The sequence below is a fragment of the Dipodomys ordii genome, unplaced genomic scaffold (genome assembly GCF_000151885.1).
Source record: "Dipodomys ordii isolate 6190 unplaced genomic scaffold, Dord_2.0 Scaffold18, whole genome shotgun sequence".
In the NCBI taxonomy this organism is placed as follows: domain Eukaryota; kingdom Metazoa; phylum Chordata; class Mammalia; order Rodentia; family Heteromyidae; genus Dipodomys; species Dipodomys ordii.
The window spans coordinates 13,056,158-13,083,606 of NW_012267234.1; the positions used below are offsets into that span (position 1 = coordinate 13,056,158).

General features: G+C 45.2%; 2 protein-coding genes across 3 annotated transcripts; one reads left to right on the forward strand and one right to left on the reverse strand.

Moving 5' to 3' along the window:
* Positions 1–2,722: 2,722 nt before the first annotated feature.
* On the reverse strand, positions 2,723–21,115 carry Kars (lysyl-tRNA synthetase). Of its 2 annotated transcripts, XM_013012953.1 has the most exons (15): positions 21,024–21,115; positions 17,244–17,420; positions 14,123–14,282; positions 11,623–11,788; positions 10,551–10,644; positions 9,784–9,970; positions 9,556–9,681; positions 8,285–8,404; positions 7,147–7,309; positions 6,863–7,036; positions 5,956–6,041; positions 5,360–5,445; positions 4,538–4,664; positions 3,814–3,957; positions 2,723–2,984 (listed from the first exon to the last, which is right to left on the reverse strand). In XM_013012953.1, the coding sequence occupies exons 2-15, from the start codon at positions 17,384–17,386 to the stop codon at positions 2,886–2,888; spliced, it is 1,875 nt and encodes a 624-aa protein (XP_012868407.1). In that variant the 5' UTR covers positions 17,387–17,420; positions 21,024–21,115; the 3' UTR covers positions 2,723–2,885. The 2 variants fall into 2 exon arrangements, with proteins under 2 accessions (XP_012868407.1, XP_012868408.1); XM_013012954.1 differs by lacking the exon at positions 17,244–17,420 and having other exon boundaries at positions 2,727–2,984; positions 21,024–21,109.
* Positions 21,116–21,260: 145 nt separating this feature from the next.
* Terf2ip (telomeric repeat binding factor 2, interacting protein) lies at positions 21,261–25,710 on the forward strand. The gene is made up of 3 exons (XM_013012778.1): positions 21,261–21,970; positions 23,042–23,169; positions 25,073–25,710. Exons 1-3 carry the CDS (start codon positions 21,310–21,312, stop codon positions 25,460–25,462), a joined length of 1,179 nt encoding a protein of 392 aa, XP_012868232.1. The 5' UTR covers positions 21,261–21,309; the 3' UTR covers positions 25,463–25,710.
* The last annotated feature ends 1,739 nt before the right edge of the window (positions 25,711–27,449 follow it).

Genomic DNA, 27,449 nt, shown 5'->3' on the forward strand with positions numbered 1-27,449 from the left:
CGCGGCGGACGTGACGCCACAAACGACAATGCTTCGCAGATTCCACCCCGGAAGTGCGCAGAGCACGCTGGTCTTTGTAGTTCTCCGAGGGAAGGGCCCAAGGCCGAGGTACCCAGGTCGGTAGTCCTTTAGGGCAGGGGGGGGGAGGGGGAAGGGGGGGTAGGGTTGGGGGCTGGGGGTGAGATGGGGGGCTGGGGGCGGGGGGGGGTAGGCAAACACCCTGCCAGACAATTCAGTTGCAAATAGGAAAATAACATATCTTGGAATGCCAATCTAGAGTTTTGTCTCAACGCTGTCCAACAGGTTGAGAAGCCTGGATGGCTCACGAACTCTTAGCAGCCACGGTAAACCTCATTGAGTTACTAAAAGGAGGCAGAATTTCAACTTGCCTCTAGTTCAAAAGAAAAGGGCCAAAGCTCTTCCAGACCAAAAATGCTTTCTTCATTCGTCTCCATTTTCTTTTTTTTCTTTCTTTTTTTGGGGGGTACGGTCGTGGGGCCTGAACTCTGGGCCTGGGCGCTGTCCCTCAGCTCTTCAGCTCAAGGCTAGCATGCTACCTACCACTTGAGCCATAGCACCACTTCTGGCTTTTTTTTTTTCCCTGCTTATGTGGTGCTGAGGAATCAAACCCAGGGCCTCATGCATGCAAGGGAAGCGCGCTACCACTGAGCCACCTTCCCAGCCCATCTCCATTTTCAAAGTGCAACTGTCATTCCCTTCTTTCTGATGTGGGGAATCATGCTTCATTTTTCCCCTCAGGAATTAGTTTGCATAAACCAAAAGTGTCACCTCTGTCATGGTTTTCCTTCCTTTTCCCTAACACAAACAGAATTCACCTCTTAGCCATTAATCCTATTCCTTGAACCTGCCCATCTTTCAAGTCACTATCTTGAAGTCGGTGACTGCTACACTGATTTCTGAACTGTCATTTAATGTCAATTCATTTCCCACAGAGCAACTACACTGATCTTTTCAAACCAGGAAAGTGAGGACATTCCCATTTAATTACATTCATGGTGTCCTGGCTCCCTATTTCCACTCCATACTGGGTATAGGGCCTATAGTATGCACGTGCTCTACCACTTGAGCTATACCTGCAACATATATATTTGGCATACTGTTCCTTGCAGTTGCTAGGCAAGAATTCATAACACTTTGTTCATGATTCCCAGGCTTGTATTTCAAGACAAGGTCTTGCTGAGTTTGCCTCAGACTTGTATTCCTTTGACTGTTTACAGGCATGAATTACCATACCCTGCTTCTAACATAAAATTCACAGTAAGGCTCATAACTCTGTTATGCCCAGCCTCTTCTTCCAGCTGGATCTAGTTCTTTGGACTTTTGTACTATATCTAGTGCCACTGTCCTCCAAGCTCCTTCCAACCCACCCTTGCATTTGTTTCCATACTATGGAAAGTTTCCCCTCCCCGCTTTTGCCAGCACTCTTTATTACTTGAGCCACAGCACCACTTCCAGTGTTCTGGTGGTTAATTGGAGATAAGAATCTCAGGGATTTTCCTGCCTGGGCTGGCTTTGAACCATGATCCTTAGATCTCAGCCTCTTGAGTAGCTAGGATTACAAGCATGAGCCACCACCAGTGCTTGGCTAGAGATGATTTATTAAATCTCTTTTCCACTATATGACTAGAAGCTAAGGACCATGTCTTGTTCTGATCACTCTAGTACAGAAATCAGTAAATCTGGTACCATCAACGGTTTGATGAGTTTACAAGTCCTTTATGACCCGTCCACTCCTAGCTTTGTCAATTTTCCTACCTGCAGATCCACATGCAAGTTGTCCAGTGTTGCGTTGCTCCTTTATCCCTAGCCTCCTCTAAGATGAGACGGCTAGCTTTTGCTTCCAGCCTTCTACTAAATACATCTTAGCAGCCCTCATAACTTCCTCTGTGTAGCTTTTTCCAGTGGTCTGCATAGGCAGTGTGGCTTCAAGTCCCGTCCCTTGTCTGATCTTGACCTTGTTTTCTCCCATAGAAAGAAGACAGTCTCTACATTCTCCTTCTCAAAGACAACCTGCTTTAAAAGCAGGGATGAGGAGGCTACATAGCCTCTCAAGTGGTTCGCAGTTAGTTAATCTCTGCATGACCGGATCATTTTGCCAATAATAGTAGTAACTTACTCTGCAAAAGTAGACTGGCTAGGGCTGGGAAGGTGGCTCAATGGTAGAGTGCTTGCCTTGCATGCATGAGGCCCTGGGTTTGATTCTCCAGCACCACATGAGCAGAAAAAGCTGGAAATGGCACCATGGCTCAAGTGGTAGAACATTAGCCTTGAGCTGAGGAGCTGAGGGACAGTGCCCATGCCCAGAGTTCAGGCCCAATGACTGAAAAAAATAAAAGTAGACTGGTTATTCCCAAATTGGGACTCCTACAAAGGCTTTGCTGGGGTGCAAATGACAAATTCTTTGTCATATGACAAACAGTGATAATTTTTGTTCTCTACTGTGTCCCTAATTCTCAGAACAATGCATGGCACAGAGGAGAAATAAACAATTTTAGGACACTTAGCAACTGTCTAATGTGTGATGTCTTGGTTCAATCCCAGTGATACGAAATACCAATTAAAAAAAAAAAAAAACAAGGTCCATTCCCTACCACATTAACACAAACTATCATAACATGGTAGAACCCTAAGCATTCATTAAGCTAGCAGTCTGGGGAAAAAAAAACTGACATACCCAAGGTAAAGAGATAAGGTAGTTTATTTGTTAACAAGGAATAAAAAGAAATTTGTAATTCCTTTTCTCTCTTTTGGTGGCTGAAACACAATTGTGGTTGGATGGATGGTGACATACAAGAATTCCCTCACAGATTTTATCTTTTGTAGATACGCAAAATTGCCTGAGTTATAAGACTTGTCATTCTTTTCTAGACAGAAGTGCCAACTGTTGAGCTTTCCAGTGTATCACTGGCTGCTACAGTCTCCTTCTTGTCTTCGGGTTTCATGGCAGGAAACAGAAGTACTTCCTACAAAAGATCATAAATGTGTTTTGATGCTATAAAGGCACTTGAACATATTTTTTTGAAGAGTGATCTATGTATTTCCTTTGCCTATTATTGCTACTAACCAAGTCCAGAGATCTGTATGCTGTTTTGTGTACCTCATTGTCTAGGACATCATGTCAAGACAGTGAATAAACACAGGTTCTATTAAAATTTATTTTAATAGGGCACTGGGGTGAGCTATACCTACAATTCTGGCTACTCAGAAGGCTGAGATCTGAGTGAGGATAGTGGTTCAAAGCCAGCTTGGGCAGGAAAGTCTGTGAGACTCTTATCCCCAATTAACCACCAAAAAGTTGCAAGTGAGCTATGGCTCAGTGGCAGAGCACTAGCCTCAAGCTCAAAAACATAGAGAAAGCACCCAGGCTTTGAGTTCAAGCTCCAAGGCTGGGGAGTGCATGCACATGCACATGTGCACACACAGAATTGATTTCTTGCTTTACAAAAATAGGACAGGGACAGTTTCCACATTGATCAGCTGATTTAAACAAGCCAATTTGGGAAGCATGGGCCCCTGAGTTCAATCCCCAGTACTACCTAAACCCAAAAAACCAAGCTCAGGCAGCAGGCAGCCTGTCCCTAGAAATGCATGAAATGCAAACATTGGTATTCCTCCTGTCTCAGTAGAAAGAACTAATATCCCACAAGGTCAGTTAATCTAAGTCTCCAATTGGGGCATGGTGTGGACCTCTTTGCCTGCCCAGTGCTCCTTGTTTACCCTTGGGGCCCACCTGGCTCTGCCTCCAACCCTGGGGCTTTGGGGAAGTGTGCACTATGGAGAACCGCTGTGTACCTTGATGTTATTGGAGTCTGTGAGGAACATGGTGAGACGGTCGATGCCCATGCCCCAGCCAGCAGTTGGGGGCAGCCCATACTCCAGGGCAGTACAGAAGTTCTCATCTATGAACATGGCTTCATCGTCACCAGCGGCTTTCGCCTAGAATAAAGAGAAGCAAGAGGTAACACTTTGTCAAGACAGCTCAGTGTCTAAGGCAGTAGAATGTTTTCATTCAGGTGGTGGGAATTCATTTCCCAGTAATTCTGGGACGGGGGCTACTTCCCTCACAGACGCACAGATCAGGACTGATGAAACCTACATGAGAATGCACACAAATTCCTCTGAAATACACTACCTCCGCTGCTGGGGCTTCTGGGGTGGCAGGAAAACCAAGTTTTCATAGACGGTATGGTGATTGCATAGTCTTTCTCCTGGTTCCTAAAACCACCCATCGGTGACATGAATACAGACAGCCTGCAGGGCCCTGCCTGCTTCATACCTTGATCTGCTGCATCCCCAAGAAATCTGAGAAAAGTGCAATCTCAGAAAGGTCATGTTTCCCTGTTTTTAAGACACACACTGTGCTCCTTGTGTACAGACAACCTTATGTTCCTCTTAGGTCTCACGCAGCCAAAACCAAAATCTTCCTTTGGAAATGTGACTTCCTCCAGCAAAACCATGAGTGCCCCCGAGCCTGTACTGGTATCTGCTGATGAGGACACATTCGCTCTTTCCTCACCTTAGCCTGTTCTTCAAACAGCTGCCGCTGCCGCATGGGATCGTTCAGCTCCGTGTAGGCATTGCACACTTCCTTCTTCATGACAAACAGCTCAAAGCGCTCAGTCAGACCCTCTTTGGAGCGGTGCCTGGGAACCAGGACAACAAGGATGAATTTACAGCTCCTGGTACAAGAATCCCTGAATGACTGTAGACTCAAAAAAGTAGAGCTAACGGCAACCTAACTGCATGTATTCTTAGCACCAAATCATCTGGTATTACAGTGAGAGTATGAGAGACCTGGAGGATTTGAGTATCTTCCTAACGAGCCCTGTGGTAGACTGTTACCCTAACCCACACCAGAATGTCTGACCTTCTGCATACATTTCTCCTGAATGGACTCTGGGCTAGCCATGACTTGGTTTGGCCAATAGGGTATCCGCAGAAGAATGAACGCTTGTTTGCATGTTTGCTTGTTCTTCTTTGGGAACCCATCAGCCATGCTAAAAGCTATGATGCCACAAAGACAGCATATGGAGAGGCCATGTAGAGGGGAACCAACGTGCCCTGGCAGAATTCCCAGTGGGAAAAAAGCCATGAAGAATCTTTAACTCTCATTTCCTGGGTGGAGAGTGGGAAAGCTTTTCTATTTCTCCTTACTTTAATACTAAATAAAAATAAATCCTTCCTAAAACTTGGGGAAAAAGAGTAATTTCTGTTATCTCAGCCAATATTCCATGGAACAGAAAGATAGTGTATCTTGAAAATAAATTGGTGGTTCGGATTTGTAAGCTGTGGGGTTGCTATGTAGCAGCAGGCAGCCAAAATACTACACTTATCTTACCATTTAGCCAAAGGGCTCATGATCTGCGGGTGATCACAGATGAATGTAGGATTGATGCATGTTACTTCCAGAAACTCCCCAACAAGCTTAATGGAAAGACAAAGGTGAAATAGATATTAATTTAATTTTATTTTATTATTATTATTTTTTTGGGTCCGGTCGTAGGGCCTGAACTCTGGGCCTGGGCGCTGTCCCTCAGCTCTTCAGCTCAAGGCTAGTGCTCTACCTCTTGAGCCACAGCGCCACTTCCGGCTTTTTTCTTTTTGCTCATATGGTGCTGAGGAATCAAACCCAGGGCCTCATGCATGCATGCAAGGCAAGTGCTCTACCACTGAGCCACCTTCCCAGCCCTAGATATTAATTTTTAATATTTTCACAGTCCCAGAGGAAGGTCTCAATTCCTTCTAGATGGCTTTATCCTATAGCTTTTCAAAGAATGGAAAGGATTAACGGAGGTAATACATAGTTCAAGATTAACTCTCTCCTTCCTCCCTAGTAGTTTTCCTATGAAGCTAAGGAAAACGAGTGGGACTCATGTCTGAGTACAGGGGCCTACTGAGGCAGCTGAGAATGCATATGATGTGGTGACCTCTCACCTTGTCGAGGAGTCTAGCAGTTGTCCGAGGTGGAGGGCATTCAACAGCTTTGGCCACACAGATATCATCAAGCATTCTGCGAGTTTCTGTGATACAAATGTTCAAATTAGACCAGGAAACATCAAAGAGCCCAATAAAAACACATATAAAGCTGGGTGTAGTGGTGCATGCCTATCATCTTAGCACTTGGGAGGACTCTAAGTTTGAGACCAGTTGGGCTACCCAGTGAGACCTTAGCTCAAAAACAAAACAGAGCGGGCGTGGGGTTAAGCATATAAGCCTAGCTACCTGGGAGACAGACCTCCTGAGGTCAGGAGACTCCATCTCAATAATGGCTGGGGGCAGGGACACACATTTGGCATGCTCAGGGACACAGGGAAGCACAAGTAGGAGTGCAGTCTAGGATACCCCGGACAAAAATGTGAAATCCTGAATCCTGTCTCAAAAATATCCAAAGCCTTGGTTGGTAGCTAATGCCTGTAATCCTATCTACTCAGAAGCTGAGATGTGAGGATTCCAGTTCAAAGCCAGTCTGGGCAGGAAAGTCTGTGAGACTCTTATCTCCAATTAACTACCAAAAAGCCAGAAGTGGAGCTGTGATTCAAGTGGCTGAGTGCTAGTCTTGAGCAAAAAAGCTCGGAGACAGTGCCCAGGCCCTGAGTTTTAAGCCCCAGGAATGGCATAAAAACACAGAAAAGCTGGTGGCATGGTTCAACTGACTGGCTACTGTGAGGTCTTCACTTCAAAGTTCAGTACTGAAAAAAAAATGTACGCACATGCACGCACACATGCCCACACATACACCACCCCATCCCACACCCAGGCACGCACGCACACGCGCACACACACACACACACACACGCACACGCACACACGCACACGCACAAATCCAGAGCTGAACCTTTACCTTCAGTTTCAAACAGGCTGGTCTCAGGCAGCTTCATCCCAAGGGCTTTCTCAAGCTCTTCCACCATGCTGATTCTCCGGAAGGGTGGGGTGAAGTCAATCTCGAAGGCTTGGCCCTCTGGGCCATCAGGATGGTAGGAAACCTTGTAACTGCCAGTAATGTTTTTAACCATTCCTAGGAGAGAAATGAGCCATTTCCTAAGGACAAAGCTCAGGAAATAATCTTCTGTAAGTAGCTCACCAGCCCCTACAAGCCTGCTGAGAGGTGAAAAAAGTAAGGCTCACCTGAAATCATCTTCTCAGTGATTTCCATCAGATCGTGATAATCTGCATACGCCATGTAAAACTCGCAGGTGGTGAACTCAGGATTGTGAGTCAAATCAATGCCTTCGTTCCGGAACTGACGTCCAATTTCATAAACCCGGTCAATGCCACCAACCACCAACATCTAGCAACACATGGCCTTGGTCAAGCAGGTAACTCTGTCTTCACAGCTCTGGGAAGTTTCTTCTTCCAACTGCTGTTCATAGCTTAGCTGTACTTTCTACTCCAAGTTCCTAGTACTTTGCTCCATTTAGACCCTTGTAGCGGACAGTTGTTAAACTCTTCCTGTGGCATGGGTGTCCTCTATCTTGGTCTTAGCCTACCAGAGAAGCCTCTTGTGACTCAGCCTCAGATATACCAGTAAGAAATATTATGCAGAGGTCATTCAGGTGGAAGGCACCAGAGACCTCTAGCTGTGGAGCTGCGGCAGGGATGCGACTTCTGACAGTGACCCAGCCAAGCTGTAAAGATGGCGTTCTCTAGACTTCTGACAGTGACCCAGCCAAGCTGTAAAGACGGCGTTCTCTAGGACATCAGCTCAGGAATGAGATTCACATCATTCCTAGTTATGCAGGCTCCAAGCTCTCTGATCCTTCATGTGAGCGTCCTTATATAGCTAAACAGATGTGTCAGTGGCTTTAGTTACAATAGGTTCTGTTGTCTACAACTAAGAATCCTGAATGATATGGCTTGTTATTTGAAGATATATATGCGAAGATAAAAATATATTCACATATATATATATAAAGATACATCTTCAAAAAATATATATATAAAACTTCCAGACAGAGAAAGAGAAGGGGGGGAGGGGAAGGACACTATGCTCTTCCATAAAAGACTAAAATCCAAGAAAACTGTAAATTGAAAAATGTTAGGGTAACCAGAGTAGGTCAGGGGTGTGTATATTATCCCTTTGCTGTCTACCTTGTAATGCTCTTAATCTTAGAGAAATTCTGGAAGTGTTACAAAACCTGACAAATCCAGAACACTTCCTGGCTATTTTATCCTTAGTGGCTCTCTTATTTCTAACCAACACTTCTAGCCAATGATTTCCAGCCTTCTGTGCTTTAAGGGAATGGGGTGTATTATGATCAACTACCTTATGGTAGAGTTCTGGAGCAATTCTCATGTACAAGTTCATGTCCAGCTCGTTGTGGTAAGTGATGAAAGGCTTGGCCACAGCCCCCCCTGGGATGATGTTCATCATAGGAGTCTCGATCTAAAACAGACAGGGAGAAAGTTTGTCCCCAGACAACCCGACCTTGGAGACAGCTCATGCTTTGTCCCCACATAACACTCAGTTCAAAAGTAATGCAGTCCCTGAAAAAGAACAGACTGCTTGATTTTTCTAGAACAGAATATATGAAATAGAAAAAAAAAAAGGTAGGTCCATGGAAAGTGTGACTTCATTTATTAAACATAAATAACGCAAGATATAAAACAACTGCTCCATGGGGCTGGGAAGGTGGCTCAGTGGTAGAGCGCTTGCCTTGCATGCATGAGGCCCTGGGTTCAATTCCCCAGCACCACATAAGCAAAAAGAAAAAAAAAAAAAGCCAGAAGTGGCGCTGTGGCTCAAGTGGTAGAGCGTTAGCCTTGAGCTGAATTGCTGAGGGACAGCGCCCAGGCCCACGACCGGACCCCAAAAAAATAAAAAAATAAAAAATAAAACAACAACTGCTCCAAAATATTCACTCATACCCCACTTGCTGCAGGTGTAAGTTTGTCCATGCAGTCACAGGAAATAGTGAGGAAGGAGACACAATAAAGTCAAGTTTAGGGAGAAAAGTAAGAAGTAAGTTAGTTGAAAGAGGCAGAAGAGTATAGTCTGGCTTTTCTTTATTGGATTTCATTTACAATACATGTATTTGCCTTTCTCACACATGTAAACACTTTTTTTAAAGCTACAAAAATTTGTCACTAAACAGGGCTGGGAAGGTGGCTCAGTGGTAGAGTGCTTGCCTTGCATGCCTGAGGCCCTGGGTTCGATTCCTCAGTACCACATAAGCAGAAAAAGCTGTAAGTGGTGCTGTGGCTCAAGTGGTAGAGCGCTAGCCTTGAGCTGAAGAGCTGAGGGACAGTGCCCAGGCCCAGAGTTCAGGCACCATGACTGGCAAAAACAAAAACAAAACCCACAAAAATTTGTCACTAAATTACTTATTAACATATCAAACATGGCACTAATACCACGCAAATGATACGACACCTTGCTCATTATTGTGGAAGTCAGTTCTTGCTTTCCTAACAAGGACACCAAGCAAGATGGAAGAAGGAAAGAAGATGCTGTCAGGAGGCATGCCTTGGGAGAGGAGGGCAGGGATGCACGGGGCAAGCAGAGCAAGGCAGATAGGAACCCCTCCCTCCTCTCACCTCTAGGAATCCCAGCTCATCCAAGAAACTTCTGATATACGTGATGATCTTGGAGCGGATGATAAATTTCTGCCTCACAAAGTCATTCAGGATCAAGTCCAAGTATCTCTGACGATATCTTGTTTCCTAAACAAAAAGCAGCAGTTAGACATCACTGGCTTCACTTAATGGCAGAATAAAACAAGTGGACTGCATCTTTGTGTCGCAGCTAGCAGGCTGAGCGTTTACCTTGTCTTTGAGACCAAAGTGTAGATGAGGTAACATATGCAGACAGGGAGACAAGAGCGTGATTTCATAGGGAATGATGCTCAGTTCACCCTTCTTGGTTTTCCCAGGATTCCCCTGAACTCCGATTATGTCTCCTCGACGCAGTTTATTATTGATGTGAATAAATTCTTCCTCTGATTTATAGTTCCTGAGTGGAAGGAAAAGTAATTCACTATATAGTAGTTAAAATCAGCACCCACTACTAGTTTACACTGGAACCCTCAACCAATTAATGGAAGTCTCAAAAGCTAAGCAAATAAGACTACAAAGGATTGTTTCAGATCTGTTTTATATCTTGTGTTATTTATGTTTAATAATACAATTCAAGAGCAGCCATCATTTTCCAGACAGGCAGATAGTCTAGCCTGTATAACTTCCTTCATCCTTCTCCCCCCCCTTTTTTTTTCATGGTCTTGGGGCTTGAACTCAACTTGGGCGCTGTCCCTAAGCTTCTTTGTACTCAAAGCTAGCACTCTACTACTTCAGCCACAGCACCACTACTAGCTTTTTTGAGTAGTTTATTAGAGAGAAGAGTCTCATGGGGACTTTTCTGCCTGGGCTGGCTTTTAACTGCGATCCTCAGATCTCAGCCTCCCGAGTAGCTAGGATTATAGGAATGAACCACCGTGCCAGGCAAAATAAGACCATTATCATCCTCTGTCCAAAATGTCTTTGTTGCTCTAGCTCAGCCTGAAAAGTTCTCTAACCAGGTAGCTAATTCTATATACCTGGAATTGGCCATGACTTGTAACTTGACTCCCTCTCCTCGAAGGTCATAGAAGATGAGTTTTCCCCCAGAAGCTCTTTTGGCATGGATTCTACCTAGAAAAAAAGAATAGCAAAAATATCGACAGACAGAACCAGACCTTTCATGCTCTCAGTGCCAAGAGAGCTCCCTCAGCAGTATACACAATCTGATATGACTTGAGCTTTGAGTCCTGCTTTGGTCCCCACACCCATTGTTCTTATTAAAACCAATCAATGGGACTAGAGGTATGGCTCCAATGGCAGAGGTAGAGTACCAGCGGCAAAACAAGCAGGAGCTCAAAGTCCTGAGTTCAAGCCCTGACACTGGCGTGAAAACAAAAGAAGAGAAAACAAGAAAGCAGAACAAAACAAAAAAAGGCAAAGATGGGCATGAATATCTGGAGCTAAGATATTCTCTGGAGAGGCTGGGAAGGTGGCTCAGTGGTAGAGCACTTGCCTTGCATGCTTGAGGCCCTAGGTTCAATTTCTCAGTACCACATAAGCAGAAAAATCCTGAAGTGGCGCTGTGGCTCAAGTGGTAGAGCGCTAGCCTTGAGCTGAAAGGCTGAGGGACAGCGCCCAGGCCCAGAGTTCAAGCCCCATGACCGACCAAAAAAAAAAAAAAAAAGATTTCCGCGCGCATGTGTGTGTGTATAAAATGTATTTGATCGTAGTAATACCCTCTCTAGTAAGTGGAGGTATGGCTCAAGTGGTAAAGTACCAGGCTTGAGGGAAAAAACCCAAGTGAGAGTTTGAAGCCAAGGTCAATTCCCAGTATCAACACACACACACACACACACACACACACACACACACACACACACACACACACGCACACACACACACGCACACACACACACGATCAAGAGAGGGTATCATTATGATCAAATGCATGCATGGAAATCCTTTGTAATAATATATGCTAATAACATACATAGCATCATCAAACAACAAAGAGACAATAGCTGAAGAGCAACATATATGCTCTGTTATGTTACCAAAGAGGCCTGCCTGCTTTGGGGATCTCGGTGAACCAACGGGGAGTTTTCCTACCTGCCACCTTTAAGGTAATGTCAGTCAGGTGGTCCCCGGGCTGCAGGTGACTGTATTCCTGGATGAAGTGGGTAAGAGAGATGTCTACATGGAACTTGTGTGGGTACGGGTCCTCCCCACTGACCTTCAGCTGGTGGACTGCTTGACTGCGGATCTTGTAGTATTGCTGTTAAACAACAAAGAGTCATTACAAAGTTGAACCTGGTCAGATCAGGGCCCATCTGGCAGAGTACTGGATTCTCAGAGTGCCCCCAGTTGAGACTTTCAATATACATGTCCTCCATACTCTTGAAAGCAAAGGACTGAATGAAATGAGATTCACATTTAAAACCATGTGCCAGTGGTTCATGCCTGTAATCCTAAACTACTCAGGAGGCCGAGATCTGAGGATCACGGTTCAAAGCCAGCACAGGCAAGGAAAGTCTGTGAGACTCTTATCCCCCATTAACTGCCAGAAAACCAGAAGTGGTGCTGTGGCTCAAGTGGTAGCGTGCTCAACTGGTAGTGAGCTGGAGAGTTCAGGGGCAGTGCCCAGGCCCAGAGTTCAAGCCCCACAACCAATTTAAAAAAAAAAAAAAACAAAAAACATGCATGGTTAGGGCTGGGAATGTGGCTTAGTGGTAGAGTGCTTGCCTATATGAAGTCCTGGGTTCAATTATTTAGTACCACATAAACAGCTGGGCACTGATGGCTCATGCCTGTAATCCTAGGTACTCAGGAAGCTGAGATCTGAGAATCGTGGTTCAAAGCCAGCCCACTTAACCACCAGAAAACCAGAAATGGTGTTGTGGCTCAAGTGGTAGAGCACTAGCCTTGAGTGCCCAGGCCCAGTGTTCAAGACCCACAACCAACCAAAAAAAAAAAAAAGGCAAAACCACATAAACAGAAAAGGCTGTTAGTGGTGCTATGGTTCAAGTAGTAGAGTGCTAGCCTTGAGCAAAAGAAGCTCAGGGACAGTGCCCAGGTCCTGAGATCAAGCTCAAGGACTGGCAAAAATACAAAACAAAACAAAAAATACAAAAAAATGCATGGTTACTGGGATATGACAAATGACACAGGATTCTAGATACTCACATGCAGTGAGACCAGAAGAGGATAGTCTTAGGAGAGAATCACAAGTGTACAATGCCCAACAGCCTGTTCACATGCATATAAAACAATACATATATACTGAAATGAACTCCAAAGATATGGGAACAAAGGACTTAAAATCTTTTTATGATGATTCTGTATACTTTACCTTATAAACAGTGTATTTATGTGAATATTTGTGAGGGGGTGAGAAGAGGGCACAGAATCAGAGGAAAAACAGAAAAAGTGCTGCAGTGAAGTACACTGGACATTGATGAAAGTGAACCACACAAAACTCATGGGTAGAGGTGGGAGGAAGGGAATTAGAGAGAATGAGGGAACAGGTGACACTGTATGAAAAGAAATGTACTCATTACCCGATGTATGTAAATGTAACCCCTCTGTAACCTTTATAACAATAAAATTAAAATTAAAAAAAATGCATGGTTGGTGGGCACTGGTGGCTCAAGACTGTGATCATAGCTACTCAGGATCTGAGGATCACAGTTCCAAGTCAGCCTGGGATGGAAAGTCTGTGACTCTTATCTCCAATAAACTAGTCAGAAAAAGCTGAAAGTGGCACTGTGGCTCAAATGGTAAGAGTGCTAACCTTGAACAAAAGATGTTTAGGGACAGTGCTCAGGCCCTGAGTTCAAGCCTCAGGACCAGCACACGCACGCACGCACACACACACACACACACTCACGCACTCTCTCTCTTTCTCTCTCTCTTGCATGGTGGTCTGATCCACAGCTAGAAATGAAGGCTAGAATTCTAAAATGCAAGATTCAACAAAAAGAAGAAAACGTTTTATTGGTTTAGGTGACTGATTCTATATGATGGAGTCATTTCTCTTCAACTACGCTCCTACCCCTGACCACGCATTAGACTTTACCCAAGGCAGGCCCACGGGACCTGTAGAATGCAAACAGGGACAATCTACAGCGGGAGCCAGCACACTCTTCCTGATGCAACTGCTCAACTTTGGCGTTGTGGGGAGGGGAGGAGGGCAAGCAGCCTTGGAGAGATGTAAACAAACAGGCAGGCTGTGTTCCACTCAACAGTTTTGTATAAAACCAGAGGGAAGGATGAGGTTGGGGGACAGAGGACAGGTGAATCTGGTCTGTAAAAACGTGGTTTTTCAACTAAAGTCACTTAGGAGTTCTGGACTTTCAGCTGCCTATTGGGAGTTGATATAAAAAAAAAAAAAATCCAGGGCCTGTGCATTTAGCCAGAAGGCATGGCATGCTCTGTGACTTCGCCTTCTTCCCTTATTTAGAGGAAGTGACCCAGACCTAATGCCTGATCTGGTGCCTATGTATCTCCTTAGTCATTGGTCCCTCTTACTGCCTGGGCCCAAGGAAATCTGCCAGAAGCCTCATCACAAGCCTTCCCGTGCCCAGCCGTGCCAGTGGCCCAGGGGACTCACGTTTGGGTCCAGGCTCTCCTCCTCGGCACCCACGCCATTGTCTGTGGTGTGGTTGGTGGCCGCCGCAGGGGCCTGGCTTAGCTGTTTCTCACTGAGCTCCTTCTGCTTGGCTTCTTTCTCTGCCACTTTTTTCTCAGCTTTCAGGCGTCTCTTTAGCTCACTGTTGGGAAATGAAAGCAATCAGTGTGAACAGTGCCCGAAGAGCCCGGTGCCTTCTGCCCCATAGCTACTTTCCAGAACTATGAATAAGCTGGGGGAACTGCGCTTGCTCAGTGCCACGCCACCACCGCCCCCCCCACTCGCCAACCCCAACCTCTTTCACTGAACTCTACGTGAAAGAGACAAGGGAAAAAATAAGCTTAGGACAAAGATGCAGAGGATCATTTTCAGTCTTTGTGTTCAGTCTCCAGTTGGCCCTAGCCTCAATTAAAACCAAGATGCACTAGGACAAAGAAATCCTACATATAGGGCTGGGAAGGTGGCTCCGTGGTAGAGCGCTTGCCTTGCATGCCTGAGACCCTGGGTTTGATTCCTCAGCAGCACATAAGCAAAAAGAAAAAAGCTGGAAGTGGCGCTGTGACTCAAGTGGTAGAGCGCTAGCCTTGAGCTGAAGAGCTGAGGGACAGCGCCCAGGCCCAGAGTTCAGGCCCCACAACCGGACCCAAAAAAAAAAAAAGAAATCCTACATATAGTTTACATTTAGAGTGGAGGTAGGGGATTTTCCTACCACTCAGGAGCATAGGCCTTTTCTCAGCATTCATAGGGCTACAAAGCTCCTTGAGTCCACAAACCAAATCTTAGTTAGTTACATGGTATTCCACGAGACTAAGCTCCTCCAGTATCTGATCAACCCGTGAGGGGACAGCTATGTCTGCCATGCCCCTCCCCCCCCATGCCCTTCCCAAAGGAAAGAGTTAAGCTGTGGCAGAATTGGACTCTTCAGACCATGGACAATCTCTCTGGGAAAAGCTGTCCACACAGGTCTCACATGGCCCATTGGAACCCGACTTTGACAACAGAGAAAGTACAACAAAGTTTACTAGTGGGGATACAATATCATCTCTGTAATACAACTGCCTATGGCTCAATTCTGACATACCTACCAATGACGTGACCTTTGGCAAATGACCCAACTTCTCCCTATTTAGCAAGGGGAAACAAGACACCTCCCAGTGGTTATGAAGGCAGATGCTTATAAACCACCCTGTCACTGTCGTGAGCGAATGACCAGATGAGAACTCTGTTAGGTATCGGTCACTACCTTAAAACATGTACACTCTGCAGTTAGGATAGAAATCATATAACTTTTATGTATTTATAGGCAAATTCCTCCTTATTCAAACTCTTGGTTCTTGCTACCTGAGACTCAAAAACCAAACCAAACATCCATTAAGTAAACTTGCCGTATGAATCCAGAAAGAGAACAAGTTATTTTGGATAGTGATATATTTGTTACTTAAGGGGAACTTGTAGATACTCTTTCAGATGAATACTCTGTAACAGTGAACCATTGGAAAAGATTCTAGGTCATGCTTTCCTTCTTCTTCTTTTGTCAGTTGTGTGAACTCTGGGCCTGGTGCTATCTTTCAGCTCTTCAGCTTACAGCAGGTAGTGCCCTACCATTTGAGCCACAGCACCACTTCCAACTTTTTCTGCTTATGTGGTGCTGAGCAATCAAACCCAGGGTCTCATGCATGAGAGGTAAGCACCCTACCACGGAGCCACCTTCCTAGCCCCCAAATCATGCTTTCATGCTGTCTTGTTTTAGAGAACATGCTTGATTTCCCTTTCTTTCCTTCCTCTTCCAAAATTTATTTACTGGTTAGTCATTAATTTATTACAGTACTGGGGCTTAAACCCAGGGTCTTTTATGTGCTAGACAAGTGCTCTAACATGGAGCTACCTTCTTAACTTCTCCCCATTTTACTTCTGAAACAAGGTCTTGGTAAGTTGTTCATCTGGCTTCCAGTTTACAATCCTATGGCTCAGCCTCACTGGGAGCTGTGTGTCTCAGCAGCATCACTAGCCTTCATTTTTCAATACTTTATTAAAAAATGTATCAAGGATTTGAACTGATCATCTTTTTTGGGGGTGGGGTGGGGGAGAGACAGTATTAGAGTTTGAATTCAGCAAATACTCTACCACCTCAGCCCATTTTTATTTAGTTATTTCTCTCCATCTCATCCAAAAAATAGAGTCTCTGTGTTTTGCCCAGGGCTGGCCTGAAATAGTAATTCGCTACATCACTGCCTCCCAAGTAGCTGGGATTATAGACATGCACTACCACATCTAGCTGAGCTGAGCATCTTTTATGTGAAAAACTGGTTTTGATGACTTCAAAGCAGGCAACTCTGATGCAATCTGTCTTGAAAACAGTTGTAAAGATAACCTTTTCCAAACAGTGCTCCCGGTCTATAATACTGGAATTCAGTCAGTGGGCATCCAAGGCTACCTGATTTCTTTTCTAGGATTAAGATAAACCTGTTATCCTCTCAAATCAGACACTGTTCTTAAATCATTTCTAAGAAGAGTCCAGAAAGATCTAGGACAACACCTAGAACAACTAGAACCAGATTAATTTAAAGGCAAACAAAACCTCAAAATAAAGCAAAAAACAAACACACAAAAAAACCCAGAAAAGGCAAAATAACTGGCATTACAAAAATTCCTTATACAAATAAGTCTCTTTTTCTCAGCATTGTCCTAGAATAAGATCCACAAGGCATCTTAAGGCTGTAAGGAAGCCCACACCAACAATCCAGCACTTCAGAGACTCAAGTAGGAGAATCAAGAGTTTAAAACCAAGCTGGGTGCTGGAGGCTCACGCCTGTAATCCTCGCTACTCAGGAGGCTGACATCTGAGAATATGGGTTCAAAGCCAGCAGGGGCAGAAAAGTTCAAGAGACTCATCTCCAACTAATCAGGGGGAAGAAAAAAAAAACTAAAAAGAAAGAGAGGATTTGAACTCAGAGAAAGTGAGAAAGAACTATTGGGTTTGCTAGTAGAAGAGTTAGTTCTTTGCTTTCTTTGTAGTAAATCCAAAGATTTAACTAAGGGCTTAACATATGCTGGAGGAGAGAACTTTTGCTCCAGAGCAATAAAGAAGGCGACGGGCACCCACCTTCTTTTATCAGAAAGTGGCTTGTCCTTGTGCAGCGTTGTAAAAGGAGCAAGTTGGCCCAGTCGAAGGTCCCTCTGACCCCACTCTGCCCAGGTCTGCCGCAGAGACCCCCTAACAAGCCTGACCGCAGCTTGCATCAACATGGCAGAATACCCTGGAATTAATTACTGCCAGGACCTAGCAGGAAACAAGAGATGTGGAGTCAGACGGGACAGACAGTACACATGCACTCAACCTACACACTTTGCGTAGGGGGAGCTGAGCCATTTAACTTCAGGCTCTTAAACAAATAGCCAATCCTGTGAACTTACTGTTGTGCAACTAAAATCATCTCACTCCTGGCTATGGAAAAGGGTGTGTTTCTAGGTTAGAAAGTCAAGTACAAGTCAGCCAATAACTTACAGGTAGAAAAATGACCACATTTTAGAATTCAAGTCAGAAGGCAATTTTCTGAAGTCCTAAAGTGTGTTTTTGAGGAGAGGGTTGAAGTGCCTAGACACAAGATGGTAATGCAAAGCATATGAAACACAGGGAAAATATCTCTATCAAACACAAACTTTAGACAATGTAAGCCATACAGCTGCATAGTGGTACATGCCCGTAGTCTCTGATACTCAGGAGTCTGAGGCAGGAAGATCATTTGAGCTAAGGAGCCCGAGACAGCCTGGGGAACATAATGAGACCTGTTCTCAGTTGTGGGGGTAGGAGGAAACTAAACCCACACAAAACATTTCTAAGTCAAAGAGAAGAATAGTTTGGAGTTCTTGGAACAAAAAAGAAAGGATAGTTTTTAGTTTATACATCAACACTGGAAGGAAACAATGACAGGAGCTATATTCTACCGTGTTCAAATATACTTGGGGGGGGGGGCGGGGATCTTTCATTTGAGAATTTTGAGAATGAATCCTTTGGGCAAGTAGTCCATCTGGTCTTAAGCATAATACTGTGATGATTAAAGATTTTAGATCAGGAATGTTTCAGAGTGATTAGGAAGAGAATTTTAACTACAAAAACTACTTAATACTTGGCACTGGTTGCTCATGCCTGTAATCCTAGCTACTCAGGAGGCTGAGATCTGAGGATCGTGGTTCAAAGCCAGCCCTGGCAGGAAAGTCTGTGAGACTCTTATCTCCAATAAACCACTAGAAAATCAGAAGTGGCATTGTAGCTCAAAGGGTAGAGTGCTCGCCTTGAGCTGAAGAGCTGATCGATAGCGCCCAAGCCCAGAGTTCAAGACCCACGACCAACAAAACAACAACAAAAAAACTATTCAAGCCCACAATCACTGGAAGATAAAATATCAGCACATTTTTATTATAAAGCTATGTGAGACAGTACAGTATAATTAGTAAAAAGATCATGGGCTTTGGAGTTAGACTTGACCCAGGGTTTAGATTTCTGCTTCAGTTCTGATTAGTGCTAGGACACACGTAAGAACACACACTTTGGGGTGTGTGTGTAGCAGGGGGTGGGGAAGGGGGTGCTGGGCATCAACTTTATGATCTCTTCTATGTAAGACAAGCATATTACCACTAAACTATACCCCAGGCTTTGGGGAAACACTTCACCATACATCACTGATCATTCTGAAAATAGAAATTAATGCTAGCTTTGCAAGATGACAAGTGAGATTAAAACAGAAAGCTTACATAGAAGCCTGGAACACAAAAGCTGCTTATGAAAGTGGTATTTAAAAACCCCTGAGTGGCTCTTGCCTGGAATCCTAGCTACTCAGGAGGCTGAGATCTAAGGATCATGTTTTGAAGCCAGCCAGCCAGAGTAGAAAAGTCTGTGAGACTCTTCAATTAACCTCCAAAAAGCAGGAAGTGGTACAGTGGCTCAAGTGGTAGAGTGCTTTAGCTTTTTGGTTAATGGGCAGGGTCCAGTAGTAACAGCCCCCCTCCTCCCCACCCCAACCCACAAAAGTGATAATTCAGCTACTCAAGAGGTGGAGGCAAAATCTGTCTTGGGAACTTGTCCAGACCCTATCTCAAAGACAAGAAAACAAGAGGGGGTGATGGTAGCTATACTTTCTCTGAGTAAAAAGAACTGACTAGTTTTTTATATTTACATAAAAATTCAACTGGAAACCTTACTTTTAAAGCAACTGTGATCAATAATACAAAAATTCAATTACTGGCCTGGAGGTGTGGCTCAAGTGGTAGAGCAACCATTGTGAGCAAAAACGCTGAGCTGAGCAAAATACTTGAGTCCCTGAGTTCAAGCCTTGATTGTGGCATTATAAGAAAAAAAGCCGGTTGCCCGTGGCTCACACCTGTAATCCTAGCTACTCAGGAGATTGAGATCTAAGAATCATGGTTCAAAGCCAGTCCAGGCAGGAAACTCCATGAGACTCTTACCTCCAATTAACCACTCAGAAAACCGAAGTGGTACTGTGGCTCAAGCGGTAGAAAGCTTGCCTTGAGCTGAAGAGCAGAGGGACAGCGCCCAGGCCCAGAATTCAAGCCCCAGGACTGACCAAAAAAAAAAAAAAAAAAAGGACTAAGTCTTTAACTAATTTTTCTGACTGTAGGAAATGTTTATCTCTTTTCCATCCCCCCCCCTACTTTAACTCCGTTATGCTAAAATAGATCTGGTTAAAATTTCTTCAAAGAAAAAAATGACTGGGGCTGGGAAGGTGGTTCAGTGGTAGAGCGCTTGCCTTGGATGCATGAGGCCCTGGGTTCGATTCCTCAGCACCACATAAGCAGAAAAAAAAAAGCCGGAAATGGTGCTGTGGCTCAAGTGGTAGAGTGCTAACTTTGAGCTGAAGGACAGCACCCAGGCCCAGAGTTCAGGCCCGACAACCCGACCCCCAAAAAAAAGAAAAAAGAAAAAAAATGACTGATTTAATAGATTTTAAAAAATCCACTTAACTTTCTTTCCCTCAAGTAAGATATAGGTATCTAAGGTTAAGTTCCAAACATTTATAAAATCCATCAGATCATTGTCATAAAGGACAATGTAGTGATTGTGAACTCCATAAATCTAGGTATTACTACTTTTTCTAAAACCACCTAGCTGAAGAACCGATAGCAGTTCCATCAGAATGCATTAGAAGCTAAAGTTCTTGTGTTCTACAAATACTACACCCCTAGCCTAGTCCTAATTATGTACTTTCAGAGCAGTAACACACTCAAAACTCACCCTGATGTCTGTGAGTTCCGTGGTTTCATGACCGTGGTTGAAAGACTGTGGTATTTAGAGACAATAAAAATGCCCTTTCAAGGGTGGGTTAATCTAGATCAGTGGTCATCTGCACATTTCTAGGATCTAGGGTGTGGGGGTGGAGAGGCTAACAAAGATACACTCAACAGTGGCTAGGGCAGCCTCCAGGCTGAACAAGACCACTGACAGCTCGGCTCTGAATCACCCATATGGAGAGTGACGGCCGTTTCCAGACGGACACACCCCTCTTCCTACGGTCTCGGTGAGGCCCGGGAAGGAAAGGCTGAAGGTGGCAGACAGCGTTCGGTGAGCACCGGGGAGCGGGGCAGTCAGCACAGGAGGCCTTTCTCGGAGGGGCAGGAGGGAAGAAGCAAGTTCCACTTTTCTTCCCTGTCATTTCTCAGACCGACCCCTGCTCTCTCCAATTTCAACCTTAAGGCGGGGGGACCCATCAGCACCCGCCGATCGCCGTGGGGGCCTCGGGGTGGGGAGATGTCGCTTACAGGGCCGGAGCGTGGCCACACGCGCAGGACCCCCGGCCCAGCCTCCCAGTCTGGACGGAGACCCCCCCCCGCTCCCCCACAGGCTCACATGGCCCTGGACGACACTTACTTCTTGCTCAGTTTCGGCTCGCCACCCACTTTCACGTCTGCCTCCTGCAGCGTGGCCATCTCCCCCGGGAACCGACCCGAAAGTAACGAGTACTTCCAGGTGAAGCTCCAAAACCCCGCCTCTTCCGAGGAAGGGGGGGGAGTCTATTGCGCCGCGCACGCGCAGGGCGGGATTTCGCCGCCCCTTCCGGGGAAGGGGAGGGCGGGCGCGTTTGGGGTGCTGCGCACGCGCAGTGCTAGGCTGCCGAGCGTTCTGTCCGAGCTGGTGGTGGTGACAGGCCTGGGCCATGGCGGAGGCGATGGATTTGGGCAAAGACCCCAACGGGCCCACCCATTCCTCCACTCTGTTCCTGAGGGAGGACGGCAGCTCCATGTCGTTCTACGTGCGGCCCAGCCCGGCCAAGCGCCGGCTGTCGACGCTGATCCTGCACGGCGGCGGCACGGTGTGCCGGGTGCAGGAGCCGGGCGCCGTGCTGCTGGCCCAGCCCGGGGAGGCGGCGGCCGAGGCGGCGGGCGACTTCATCTCCACGCAGTTCATCCTGGACTGCGTGGAGCGCAACGAGAGGCTGGAGCTGGAGGCCTACCGGCTGGGCTCGGACACCAAAGCCGGGGCCCCGGCCGAGCGCGCCGCCGACTCCGAGCCGCCGCCGCCGCCGCCGCCGCCGCCGCTCAACGGGCGGATGGCCTTCACCGACGCGGACGACGTGGCCATCTTGACCTACGTGAAGGAAAACGCCCGCTCGCCCAGCTCCGTGACGGGCACCGTCCTGTGGAAAGCCATGGAGAAGGCCTCGGTCACCCAGCACTCGTGGCAGTCCATGAAGGACCGCTACCTGAAGCACCTGCGGGGCCAGGAGCACCAGTACCAGCTGGGGGGCGCCCCGGGGAGCCCCTCGGCGCCGAGGCTCAAGCGCAAGGCCGAGCCGGACCCCGAGGCGGCCGAGAGCGGCGGGGCGCGCGCGGGGGCCCGGGGCCCGGCAGCCCGGCCTTGGTGGCATCGCTCAGCCCCGCCCCTCTGTTGACATCAGGGTAAAACTGAACCGTTTGGGGGTTTGTTTCATTTTTGTGCCGGTACTGGGACTTGAACATAGGGGCTTAGCTGTTGCTCCAAGTTGGTGCGCTCCCATTTGAGCCACAGCTCCACTTTCAGCTTTTTGGTGATCCATTGGAGATAAGGGGCTCCTTGGCTGTTCTGGGCTGGCTTCAAACGGTGATCCTCAGATCTCAGCCTCCCGAGTAGCTAGGATTACAGGCATGAGCCACCGGCACCTGGCGTTTTCGTTCGATTGTCAATACAAAGCAAAAAGTGAATGAAGCTTGAAGAGTAATAAAGTTTGTCAGAGTTTAAGAATATCCCATTTGAGCTGGGAAAGTGGCATAGTGATAGAGGGCTTGCTTGCCTAGCATCCATGATGCCCTGGGTTTGATTCCTCAGTACCACATAAACAGAAAAAGCCGGAAGTGGGGCTGTGACTCAAGTGGTAGAATGCTAGCCTTAAACGCTCAGAGAAAGTGCCCAGGTCCTGAGTTTAAGCCCCAGGACTGACAAAAACAAAAAAACAACACTAAAACAACAACAACTAAAATAGATGTCTTCTGAAAGAAAAATTTACAAAAGTGGAGGCTTACTTCTGGATAGAGTTTACACAGCATATACTACTTTTTTGTGTGCGCAGGGCCTGCTTTTTTGCATGGGTAATAGGGCTTGGGTTTTCTGGTGGTTAATTGGAGATAAGTCTCAGACTTTCCTGCACAGGCTGGTTTTGAACTGTGATCCACAGATCTCAGCCTCCTGAGTAGCTAGGATTATAGGTGTGAGCCACTAACATCTGGCTCAGAGCTTGGGTCTTAAACTCAGGGCTGTGTGTTGTTTCTGAGCTTTTCTGCTCAATGCTTGCTCTCTACTAGACTCCTGCCAGGGCTTCAAACTGTAATCCTAACTACTCAGTCTCCTGAGTAGTTAGGGTTACAGGTGTGAGGTGAAGGAGGAAAATGCTAATTTATGCTGTTCTTCTTTAGTAGAACCACAGACTAAGAGGACAGCAGACTTGTCTGAAGAAGAGAATGCAAAGGAAGACATAAAGGAAAATGAAGAAACAGTCAAAACCATGCTTGCGCAATCCACCCAGGAGTTTGAGGAAGTTGTGGTATATTAACTAGATTTACTCTCTTTTCCCCCTGCCTCCCTTCTTTGAAACTGACTATCCCATCTACCTTTTTCACCCACCTGAGGTCCAGGAATATAAGAGAGAAATTAAACACAGAAGAGGAAAAAGGAGAATGGGTGGATTTAGGCTTTCGGCTTCGAAAAGCTTTTAGTTTGGGGCAGCACAGCTAGAGTGGGAGAGAGAAATCAGGTAGAATAGAGACTTATAATTTCCTGGTGCCAGGATTTGAACTCTGAGCCTAGTGCTTGTTTTTTTTTTTTTTTTGGTTGGTTGGTAATGGGGCCTGACTCTGGGCCTGGGCGCTGTCCCTCAGCTCTTCAGCTCAAGGCTAGTGCTCTACCACTTGAGCCATAGCATCACCCTGGTTTTTTCTGCTTATGTGGTGCTGAGGAATGGAACCCAGGGCCTCATGCATGCGAGGCAAGCACTCTACCACTGAGCCATCTTCCCAGCCTCCTATAGTTATTTTTACCATCAAACATGTAGCTTTTTGTGTGCTTACAGTTTTAGGGGAATACTTTTGCTCTTCTATATATCGGATTTAGCTTCTAATAATTTGTTGGAATCCAAGAAGAAGAATAATAGCTTTTGAGAAAATCAGGAGTGACAAATGATGAATACTTTTTTTTTGGGGGGGGGTCCAGTCATGGGGCCTGAACTCTGGGCCTGGCACTGTCCCTCAGCTCTTCAGCTCAAGGCTAGCACTCTACCACTTGAGCCAGAGCGCCACTTCAGGATTTTTTCTTTTTGCTTATGTGGTGCTGAGGAATTGAACCCAGGGCCTTGAGCATGCAAGGCAAGCGCTCTACCACTGAGCCACCTTCCCAGCCCCATGATGAATACTTTTTAAGAATATATTTTTATATTTTTAAAATATAAATATATATGTTAAGTGTATATATACTTTTTTAAGTATGTATTTTTAAACTATTCATGTGTCTTCTCTAAAGAAAAGAATTAGATTTTCTTATAAACACAAAGAAAAATGAGTAGGCTTCAGTTTTTTTAATTAAAAATTTTATTTTTGAGATAAGGTTTTGCTACATTATGTAGCACAGGCTGACTTTGAACTTGTATGCCACTTCAGTCTCCCAATTGCTGGAGTTACAGGAATGTACCACCACGTCTGGCTAGGATTCAGTCTAAAAAATGCAAAATAACATCTGGAGGTTTGGTTTAAGTGATAGAATGGCTGCCTGAGTTCAAACCCTAGTACCACTACTACAAAAGGAGGAGGAGGGATAAATTAAAGTTTCTGGAACTAATGAGTGGAGCAATGCATGGGATCTGGCAGAAGTTTGGGATTGTTGCTTTGTGATGTGTGTTGTGTGTTTGGCTTAATCTTGCTTCAGCTGTCAGGCCTGGCTCTTAGGTAGCACATTCATAATGTGCCTAGGCAGAGAGTCATGCAGCAGTGCTGAGAACTTAGCACATCTTAGCATTGGAGAGAAAAGCGAGTCTGTGATGAGTCAAATATTAGGTTCCGGCTCTTCTGGAACTACAGTCTGGAAATGAAATCAAATATTTAACAAAGATCTAATGAACGTGTATATACATGTGTGTTGTTCTCTGTGTATATGTATGTACATGTATACATATATTGTGTGTGCATATTGACACATGTATTTCTTACAATCAGTAAAGGATCTAATCTTTGAAACATAACTATACATATACATGTACACACCACCTTCCCAGGTACATACATGGATAATACACACATGTGTACATGCGCATCCAGTGTGAATGAACTTGTGTAACATATTAGTGAAACTTCAGTGTGATTGGTGTGCAGAGAGCAAGGGGGTGGAGTTGGGAGGGACCATACATTGCATTCTGAATTAGGTCATTAGGAACTGCTCTTTCTGATCATTCTCTGTAGGTAGATGAAACCCCTGATTTTGAAATACATATAACAATGTGTGATGACGACCCTCCTACACCCGAGGAAAATGCAGAAGCACAACCTGAGGAGGAGGAAGATAAGATTTCTACAGCAGAGGTGGGAGCTGCCATTAAAATCATCCGGCAATTAATGGAAAAATTTAACTTGGATTTGTCAACAGTTACACAAGCCTTCTTAAAAAATAGTGGTGAGCTGGAAGCAACTTCTTCCTTTTTAGAGTCTGGTCAGAGAGCTGATGGCTACCCCATTTGGTCCCGACAAGATGACTTAGACTTACAAAAAGATGATGAAGATACCAGAAATGCATTGGTCAAAAAATTTGGTGCTCAGAATGTAGCTCGGAGAATTGAATTCCGAAAGAAATAGTAAATGAGAGTAGGAGAAGATGGGATTGATGAAGCTATTAACAGTTGTAACCATTGACCTTTGACTTGCAAAGACACATTTGACCAGTGCTACTGCTGTTCCAGGTCTCCACTTTGGTAGCCTAGCAGAGTTACGTAGCAGGACAGAAACAAATTAGGAATATTGAGAGCTATCAGTGGCAAGTATTTGTTTAATCTTTTTTCTGGTGTGTGTGTGTGTGTGTGTGTGTGTGTGTGTGTGTGTGTGTGTGTGTGTGTGTGTGTGATTTGAATTCAGAGCTTAGGCTTTGTCCCTTAGCTTTTAATCTAAAGATGGGCATTGTACTACTTGAGCCACAGTTCTATTTCCAGATTTTTGTTAGTTAACTGGAGATAAGAGTCTTACAGACTTTTCTGCCTTGGCTGGCTTTGAACCTCTATCATCAGTTCTGTCTCCTGAGCCATCTGTCCCCAGCGTAATATCTGGTTTTAAAGGAAAATCTAGACCTTGGCTGGAGTGTCTTCTGTATTGGTGATAAGGGACTTCTGATCACGTCAAACAAATTAGGAGGCATAGGTTTTGTCAGCAAGCATTAGTAAAGAATCTCCTGTCTTTTGCAGAAGTTCCATTGTGGTAGATTCCAAGTTGAGAATGTAGGAATATGGAAAGAATTCATTGCAGGGTCTTTCCCAAATCATCCCATCCTGCAGTGAACTGATTTCTAGATTTCTAGAAACCCCATATTTACTTTGCTCACTTTGTAGTGGTTGGCTGTTTTACTCAAGACCTTCGCGGTCAAGTCTCTAGTATGTGTTTCTTTACTTACCACCCACTTGTTTTGGACACACACAAAACCCTACATTCTTAAGAATGGTCTTATTGCTCTCATAATAGTACTGTGTTTTTAAAGAATATTGAGCATAATTTTGTGCTAACATTGTGTTAGAATTAAAAATAGTGAATTGATTCCACATTTGTTACTTTCATTATTAAAAATAAATACAACTTTGTATTTGTGTTTCATCGATGTGTCTGTCTCATGAAACTCTGTTATAGCCCCTTATCCCTTAGTAGTGTGCTAAATCTACTATAACAAAAAGGACCACAGACTGGATTGGCTTAAACAGTGAAGTTAATTTTCTCAGTCCTGGAGGCTTGAAGACCAGGAGCAAGGCGTGGGGTACACTTGGTTTCTCCTGTTGCCACTTGCCTGTAGGAGGAATACCTTACAACTTTTTTCTGAGTGTGTTCTCATTGTATGCATATGTGTATGTGTGTGCCAGTACTGGGGCTTAAACACAGGGCCTTGCATTTTCCTTTAGCTTTTTCACTCAAGGATGGCACTCTATCACTTAAGCCATAGTTCCACTTCTGGCCTTTTGGTGGCTAATTGGAGATAACTGGATTTTCCTGCCCAGGTTGACTTCAAACCTCAGTTTTCAGATCCCAGCCTCCTAAATAGATAGGGTTACAGATGTGAGCCACTAGTGACAGGCAAATTATTTTTGAGGGCATCAGTCAGCTTGGTATAGTAACTACCTTATGACTTTACTTTATCTTAGTTATACAGCACACAAAACAAATACAAAGTATGGGCTTGGGAGTCAACAATCTAACCATGAAGACAAATCCAGACAGATACTTCAAGTTCAAACATTAATAAATGAATATGTGAAGTCTCACCCACAGGTTATAAAATATTTACTTCTTGAAACTCAAGTAGTGAAAGAGCACTTTCCTCACAGCCTCCCATACACGATGCCCCAGTAACCTCCCTTCCCCTCATAAATAAACTGGGCACAGTGGTGCATACCTGCAGTCTCAGCTACTTGAGAGGCAGAGGCGGGTAGATTACAAAATTGAGGCCAGCTTGGGCCACATAGATATCTACAAGAGCTTATTTCAAAAACAAAAGGGCTGAAGACGTGACAATGGAAAAGGGCTTACCTTCGTGAGTTTAAAACCCATTACTATTAAACAATACAATGCTGGGCAATGGTGACTCATG